We start from the raw sequence: 8,609 nt of genomic DNA on the forward strand, positions 1-8,609 counted from the left end.
CTCAGTTCTTTACTGAGTTTATTAACTGCGAGGTTATATTGCAACTCACAAAAGCAGCACAGTTAGCAACACAAACACCGTCTCTTAAAAGCTGTATTGTGCTGCAAACGAGGTCCCAAAGAAGAGAACTACGAAGATCATTAGAAGACAGTTTTATTCGTGAATGTAATATCGAAATAATTTATATTCGTTTAAAATGTCTTTTTAAATCTAGGATAATTCAATGCGGTTCTGTACAATCCATTCTCCATTCTGATAAGTATGTTAAAAGAAGTTTTAAATTTTACAAAGTTTGCGTTTATTTTTGAAATTCCAGTAATATAGAAGAGAACAGCTTATTGTAAAGAACATCTATTTTAGTGAAAAGCAAAGTTCGTCTAATCGGAGTCGAGGGGCAAAATGATTGACTAGAATTAGACCATATTCCATAGAATGTGTTAACAGTGCTGATTTGAAGGCTGCAGAATGTGCGGTTATATTCTGTTTAAAATATTCTATACAACATCATTAAGAATGGGTGCATTGTGTGTCTAAACATCGCATATTAATTACTGCCTGCGGAATATGCGTGTATAAACTTTATTATATAAATAATGCAGTATACGCAGATATGGCTCGTATTAGGGGCGGTAGGATCTATCGATAGGATGTAGACTATGCAGATGTACCCTGTACTAACAACTCTGGAAAGCGTGGATTTACCTGCATGAAAAATTGCAACAGGTATGTCCTATATTGAAGGGTATAGGATGTGCGGGTATGTCCTGTATTGAAGGGTGTAGGATGTGCGGGTATGTCCTGTATTGAAGAGTGTAGGATGTGCGGGTATGTCCTGTATTGAAGGGTGTAGGATATGCGGGTATATCCTATATTGAAGGGTGTAGGATGTGCGGGTATGTCCTGTATTGAAGGGTGTAGGATGTGCGGGTGTGTCCTGTATTGAAGGGTGTAGGATGTGCAGGTATGTCCTGTATTGAAGGGTGTAGGATGTGTGGGTGTGTCCTGTATTGAAGGGTGTAGGATGTGTGGGTATGTCCTGTATTGAAGGGTGTAGTATTTTTTTTTATTCATTGATAGGATGTGGGCATCGCTGGCTGGCTAGGCCTGCATTTAGTGCCCATCCCTAATTGCCCTTGAGAAGATGGTGGTGAGCCACCTTCTTGAACCGCTGCAGTCCATATGGTGTAGGTACACCCACAATGCTGTTAGGAAGGGAGTTCCAAGATTTTGGCCCAGCGACAGTGAAGGAACGGCGATACAGGTCCAAGTCAGGATGGTGTGTGGCTTGGAGGGGAACTTGTAGGTGGTGATGTTCCCATGCGTCTGCTGCCCTTGTCCTTCTAAGTGGTAGAGGTCGCGGGTTTGGAAGGTGCTGTTGAAGGAGCTTTGGCGAGTTGCTGCAGTGCATCTTGTAGATGGTACACACTGCAGCCACAGTGCGCCGGTGGTGGAGGGAGTGAATGTTGAAGGTGGTGGATGGAGTGCCAATCAAGCGGGCTGCTTTATCCTGAATGGTGTCGAGCTTCTTGAGTGTTGTTGGAGCTGCACTCATCCAGGCAAGTGGAGAGTATTCCATCACACTCCTGACTTGTGCCTTGCAGATGGTGGAAAGGCTTTGGGGAGTCAGGAATTGAGACACTCGCCGCAGAATTCCCAGCCTTTAGCCTGCTCTTGTAGCCATGGTATTTATATGGCTGGTCCAGTTTAGTTTCTGATCAATGGTAACCCCCAGGATGTTGATAGTGGGGGATTCAGCGATGGTAATGCCATTGAATGTCAAGGGGAGATGGTTAGAGTCTCGCTTGTTGGAGATGGTCATTGCCTGGCACTTGTGTGGTGCGAATGTTACTTGCCACTTGTCAGCCCAAGTCTGAATATTGTCCAGGTCTTGCTGCATATGGACACGGACTGCGTCAGTATCTGACGCGTCTCGAATGGTGCTGAACAGTGTGCAATCATCAGTGAACATCCCCACTTCTGACCTTATGATGGAGGGAAGGTCATTGATGAAACAGCTGAAGATGGTTGGGCCTAGGACACTGCCCTGAGGAACTCCTGCAGTGATGTCATGTGATTGAGATGAATGACCTCCAACAACCACAGCCAACTTCCTTTGTGCTAGGTATGATTCCAACCAATGGAGAGTTTGCCCCTTGATTCCCATTGACTTCAGTTTTGCTAGGGCTCCTTGATGCCACACTCGATCAAATGCTGCCTTGATGTCAAGGGCAGTCACTCTCACCTCACCTCTTGAGTTCAGCTCTTTTGTCCATGTTTGGACCAAGGCTGTAATGAGGTCAGGAGCTGAGTGGCCCTGGCGGAACCCAAACTGGGCGTCAGTTAGCAGGTTATTGCTGAGTAAGTGCCGCTTGATAGCACTGTCGACGACACCTTCCATCACTTTGCTGATGATTGAGAGTAGACTGATGGGACAGTAATTGGCCAGGTCGGATTTGTCCTGCTTTTTGTAGACAGGACATACTTGGGCAATTTTCCACATTGCCGGGTAGATGCCAGTGTTGTAGCTGCACTGGAACAACTTGGCTAGGGGCGCAGCTAGTTCTGGAGCACAAGTCTTCAGTACTATTGCCGGAATGTTGTCAGGGCCCATAGCCTTTGCAGTATCCAGTGTCTTCAGCCGTTTCTTGACATCACGTGGAGTGAATTGAATGGGCTGGAGACTGGCATCTGTGATGCTGGGGACCTCAGGAAGAGGCCGAGATGGATCATCCACTCGGCACTTCTGGCTGAAGATAGTTGCAAATGCTTCAGCCTTGTCTTCTACACTCACATGCTGGGCTCCACCATCATTGAGGATGGGGATATTTTAGGAGCCGCCTCCTCCTGTTAACTGTTTAATTGTCCACCACCACTCACGACTGGATGTGGCAGGACTGCAGAGCTTTGATTTGATCCGATGGTTGTGAGATCGCTTAGCTCTGTCTATCGCATGTTGCTTCTGTTGTTTGGCATGTAAGTAGTCCTGTGTTGTAGCCTCACCAGGTTGACACCTCATTTTTTGGTATGCCTGGTGCGGGTGTGTCCTGTATTGAAGGGTGTGGGATGTGTGGGTGTGTCCTGTATTGAAGGGTATGGGATGTGTGGGTGTGTCCTATATTGAAGGGTGTAGGATATCCGGGTATGTCCTGTATTGAAGGGTGTGGGATGTGTGGGTGTGTCCTGTATTGAAGGGCGTAGGATGTGCGGGTATGTCCTGTATTGAAGGGTGTGGGATGTGTGGGTATGTCCTGTATTGAAGGGTGTGGGATGTGTGGGTGTGTCCTGTATTGAAGGGTATGGGATGTGTGGGTGTGTCCTATATTGAAGGGTGTAGGATGTGCGGGTGTGTCCTGTATTGAAGGGTGTAGGATGTGCGGGTATGTCCTGTATTGAAGGGTGTGGGATGTGTGGGTGTGTCCTGTATTGAAGGGTGTGGGATGTGTGGGTGTGTCCTGTATTGAAGGGTGTGGGATGTGTGGGTGTGTCCTGTATTGAAGGGTGTGGGATGTGTGGGTGTGTCCTGTATTGAAGGGTGTGGGATGTGTGGGTGTGTCCTGTATTGAAGGGTGTGGGATGTGTGGGTGTGTCCTGTATTGAAGGGTGTGGGATGTGTGGGTGTGTCCTGTATTGAAGGGTGTGGGATGTGTGGGTGTGTCCTGTATTGAAGGGTGTAGGATGTGCGAATATGTCCTGTATCAGTTTTGTCAGCTGTGTCTCAGTGGGTAGCACTCGCACCTCTGAGTCAGAAGGTTGTGGGTTCAAGTCCCACTTCAGAGACTTGTGCACAAAAATCCAGGCTGACACTCCAGTGCAGTACTGAGGGAGTGCTGCACTGTCTGAGGTGCTGTCTTTGGGATGAGACATTAAACTGAGGCCCCTTTAGCCCTCTCGGGTGGACATAAAAGATCACGTGGCTCTATTTCGAAGAACAGCAGGGGGAGTTCTCTCCGGTGCCCTGGTCAATATTTCTCTCTCATTGCTGTTTGTGGGAGCTTGCTGTGCGCAAAAGGCTGCTGCGTTTCCTACATTACAACAGTGACAACACTCCAAAAGTACTTACTTAGCCGTAAAGCGCTTTGGGACGATCGTGAAAGGCACTGTATAAATGCAAATCTTTCTTTCTTGTAGTGGAGGGTATAGGATATGCAGATTTGTGAAGCACCTGCGGATATGCCCCCATATTGTAGGATTTTTTTATTCATTGATGGAATGTGTGCATCGCTGGCAAGTCCAACATTTATTGCCCATCCCTAATTGCCCTTGAGAAGGTGGTGGTGAGCTGCCATTTCAGAGGGCAGTTAAGAGTCAACCACATTGCTGTGGGTCAGGAGTCACATCTCGGCCCAGACCGGGTAAGGATGGCAGATTTCCTTCCCTAAAGGACATTAGTGAACCAGAAGGGTTTTTATGACAATCCGGTAGTTTCATGGTCACCATTACTGATATTAAATTTGTATAAATTCCAGATTTATTTAATTAACTGAATTTGCATTCCCCTGTGGTTTGATTTGCACTCATGTCTCTGGATCATGGGTCCAGGCCTCTAGTCCAGCAGCATAACCACTAGGCTACCGTACCCAATATATGTCCCGTTTCTAAAATCTCCTCATTGTTAGAATGGAATTGAGTTTATTTACTGTGTTTAGATCTATCTGGTTCTTAAAGTTGTTAACATTTATTTTTAATAATTCAGTCTTGAATTACTTCTACTTTTCTGAAATTCCTTTTGAATTTGATATAAAATATCCCCAGTACTTCTTTTTCCCAATTAGTGATTATATTAATTTTTCAGTGGACTTGTGCTCTGATAAAGTGGAAAGGGCACCAGGAACCCTTACACTCACAGATAGGTGGGTTCACGTACGAGAGTGCATTTACAAACTGACGATATCAACTCCTTCAAAAGCAAACTTACAGTTGGTTTGTAAAGACTTGGCCGGTTTAGTCATCTGACTCCATCACACTGGGAAGTACAAAGTGAATTCCCTCCCTCCCCAACAGCTGTTCGTTTCAAACCCCCAACTGCAGATCCCCTGCTGTGGTGGACATGCGCTCCCCATAACTCCAGGATGACTCGCTCTCAGTTCATGCCCCACATGGACTCAGATTCAGACTATCCCTCTCTTCCGCACACAGATCCCTGTCCCTGGTGAATGAGTCTAAGATATATATATATGTGTATTCTTGTTTTGTAGTTTCTCTCTCCTTTCTTACTGCTCAATCTGTATTTGTTATCTTTATCTATGAGTATTAATTGCTCCCATGAAACGTATGTAATATTCACTGCGCAGATTCAGTCGTATGCAGCAAAAAACTAACTCGTGTCAAGAAACACACCATATAAATTATTATAACAGAAAGGAAGAGGCTATATTATTGGGAGTCTGCATTTATAATTCCAGTGCTTGCTGCACCCTGGCTCTAACCCTACACCAATAATCCGAACCAACTCTATACTTAACCTCACATTAATCACTGCTCTCAATCGCCTTTTACCTCAATGCTGATTTTTTTTTAAATTCCCACTCGTATTTTCTTCTCTTCCCTTCTGAAGGCGCCGACCCGTGCTAGGGCACCGTTCCTCAGGAAGAGGCAGCTCTCCCCTAGCTCACCCTGTTAGCCTGTTCTTCGTGTGCGACCTTGGCCAGGGAGCCTGGGCAGGCCTGGAGGCCATTACATCCACGCCCTCCCCTCTCCACAAGCGGCCACCTCGCGGGGCGCGAAGAACAGGAACTCCGGCTGATTTTCTTGTGGAGAGAGCAGTTCACCTCGTCGCAGATGAGGAAACGAATCTGGGAGCTTCTGGTGACATGGCTTAGTTACAGCACAGAAGGAGGCCATTCGGCCCGTCGTGCCTGCACTGGCTCTTTGAAAGTGAGGCCGTGCTTATTCCCACAGCCCTGTTCCTTATCCTCAAGTACCTGTCCAACTCCCTTTTAAAACTATCAGCTTTTCAGGCAGTGTGTTCCAGATCCCGAGAACTCTCGGAGTGAACAGAATTCTCCTCATCTCTCCTCCAGATCTTTCGCCAATGATTTTAAATTTACGGCCTTAATGACACTGGGCTTTTTTGATGGACAAATAAGGGTGACACTGGGTTGCCCCGGGGTCTTAATGTCACAGGGAGAGGAAAGCTTGGCCCCACCCAGTTGACACTCAGTTCTAACACTCATGTGATTATCCCCCCTGGTTCTATGCTGAATCTTGCAGCGGTCTTTCCCCAACACTTCACAAAGTGACAGGAATAAAACTTCTTGAAAATGAGAACCCTCTAAGACATCTTGTTAATTTTCTGTTTCGGTTTATTTTCAGGAATCTCTTTCACACAATCATTAAGCACCTTTATATTATCTTTGAATTCTCATTTAAAATATATTCCCTTATTTTACAAAAAAAAGTAGGCATGCTAACATTACAAAGTGCCCCATTGTGAATCGACATTTAATCGGATCGAGGTAAACAAAAAGTCTCTGTTTTGCATAGAAACTGTGCAATTCACAAAAAAAAGAAATGTAAATGCCCGGGATAAAGTATCATGCAAAGCAATTTCATATGTACACGTTTTCTTACAATTTAACTCTGTACATGGTATTTGTACATATTAACAGTCTTTTTTTAATTCATGTATTCACGCCGACTACCAGGGCCTCCAGATACAGTTCTCCTGGTGGGCTGCGGTGGCTTGCTGGCTGCGGCGAGGGCTGAGACTGGCTGGTGAAGGACGGGGATTCGCTGAGCTCCCGGTTGGGTTAGACTGAAGCGAGCTCCGTGGCCCCTGGCGCGAAACCTCTGCACCGGCCGGGGTCCTGATGTGAGAGTACGGATAATAGGAGATCAAAGGCAAGTCTATGCACCTCTCCAGGTAGTCTGTCAGACGATCGCAAGCTTCCGTTCCCATGAGCTTTGAAGACGGGAGAAGGTTGCCCAGCTGATGGAGGCAGGCACGGTAACCTTCCCGGTAACTATCCAGGCGATCTATAAGGAGGGCAGAGAGAACAGTGGTTATTTCCCACCACTCCGCCTCTTCATCCTGTTAGCAATGTCACCAGCCTACAAATTCACTAATAGGACAGTCCCCGAGTGCAAATTTGGATAATTTACAGTTTAAAATACAAGACAGAAAACAATATATATCCATATCGTTTTTAAAAGAAAACAGCAAAGCAGATTAACGGGTCGTTTATCTGTATTGTCTGTGGGATCTTGCTGTGCATAAATTGGCCCCTGCATTAGCTTGCAGAACAGTGGCTACACTGCAAAAGACATCCATTGGCAGTAAAGCGCTTTGGGCTGTGTCGAGGAGACGAAAGACGCAACATAAATACAGATTACTTTTTTTCTCTTTAACATTAAGCCTTTTCGATTAGTTCGTATTTTAAGATTTAAATGCTACAAAGCGATAGAATTATTTTAAGCAATGCTGAAAAATAGTAATGTTTCACTAGTATACATTTGATCAGCTATTCTACAAGCAGAATAGTCTTTTTATGTTACAGTCGAGCAGCTAGTTTGTGACAAGTGCTGAAAATGCCCAAATTGTAATTTTATTTTTTCCTTTTGCCCATTGCAGCATGTCCAAATAATAGAACCATTGTCATCTTTAAAAGCCGTGTAACTGTACTCACCATAAAGCGGTGTTTTGGGCAAATCCTGAAGAAATCGAACAGTCATTTCCAGAATATCAGCCTTTTCCAATTTGGAATACCTTGGACTCTGCCAGGGGGGGAAAAAACAAAGTTTTATTAATTAATCCATTCCCTTGTAAATCCGATTAAAATGAGGTCGGTTGGGATGATCGTTAATGTTCAACCGTTTCTAAATAACCACCAAAAGCTCACTTACATCTTTTCCAATTAGGGGCAGAATCAGAGTCTTCAACTGATTCAGGCTATCGTTGATCCGCGCACGTCTCCTCTTTTCCATTAATGGTTTCAAAGTCTGCAAGGAAATAATAAAATAAAGTCAGATTTCAGACACAAGAAACACAGGATGGAAAATTAGTGGCAAGAACCGATGCGAGAAATGAGTCGCGTCTCGCTCCTCGTCTTTTTAAACCAGATTCAGTATCTGTGACGTTAGTTACCTTTCTTAACTCGCTGGCTTCGCTTTTTTTACTTTTGCTCAATTGTGCAGAGAATTGTCCGTGCCCGGGAGCGCTCGATTCGTAGAGATGAGGAGACATTCTGTGTGTGTGTGGGGGGGGGGGGGGGGGTGCGGAAGAGACGGTTTTCTTTCAAAGGATGCTGGGCGAGAGCGATAAAGACTGCTCGCCCAAGTGGTGTAGAGTGTGGAAATGACTGTGGATCCCGATTGCTGAGTGTACTTATAGAGGCTGGGAGTGTCCGCCCCCTAGTCTTTGTGCAATGACAGGGGACGCCTCTGAGCTACTCGGCAACACACCGAACTCATTAAAATAAAGTTACCATCTGTCCGGCGACTCTCGATCTTAAGTCATGTCAATGTGCAAACACAATCCTAGAGAGAAAAACAACTTATAGTCGGTAAAATCAGACGCGGGAATATAAATTCCTGTTTCAGCGTGTGTATGGCGTGTCTATTTCAGTTGAAAAGTACTGCAGAAATCCGCCATTCGACTGACCGAGCTCTTG

The 8,609-nt window shown here is 45.4% G+C and overlaps 1 protein-coding gene across 1 annotated transcript; it reads right to left on the reverse strand.

Moving 5' to 3' along the window:
• Nucleotides 1–6,293: 6,293 nt before the first annotated feature.
• On the reverse strand, nt 6,294–8,280 carry LOC147100747 (transcription factor HES-2-like). Its single transcript, XM_085967579.1, has 4 exons — nt 8,084–8,280; nt 7,843–7,938; nt 7,626–7,713; nt 6,294–6,975 (listed from the first exon to the last, which is right to left on the reverse strand). The coding sequence occupies exons 1-4, from the start codon at nt 8,180–8,182 to the stop codon at nt 6,638–6,640; spliced, it is 621 nt and encodes a 206-aa protein (XP_085823705.1). The 5' UTR covers nt 8,183–8,280; the 3' UTR covers nt 6,294–6,637.
• Nucleotides 8,281–8,609: the final 329 nt, after the last annotated feature.

Source organism: Somniosus microcephalus, chromosome 25 (genome assembly GCF_052327205.1).
Source record: "Somniosus microcephalus isolate GS21.2 chromosome 25, FLI_Smic_1.0, whole genome shotgun sequence".
NCBI lineage: Eukaryota > Metazoa > Chordata > Chondrichthyes > Squaliformes > Somniosidae > Somniosus > Somniosus microcephalus.

Coding starts and splice junctions, on each gene's coding strand:
- LOC147100747 (XM_085967579.1), bottom strand. CDS start 8,182: ATGTCTCCTCATCTCTACGAATCGAGCGCTCCCGGGCACGGACAATTC. Junction 7,939..8,083: donor AAGCCAGCGAGTTAAGAAAG/GTAACTAACGTC, acceptor ATTTCCTTGCAG/ACTTTGAAACCATTAATGGA. Junction 7,714..7,842: donor TGCCCCTAATTGGAAAAGAT/GTAAGTGAGCTT, acceptor CCCCCCTGGCAG/AGTCCAAGGTATTCCAAATT.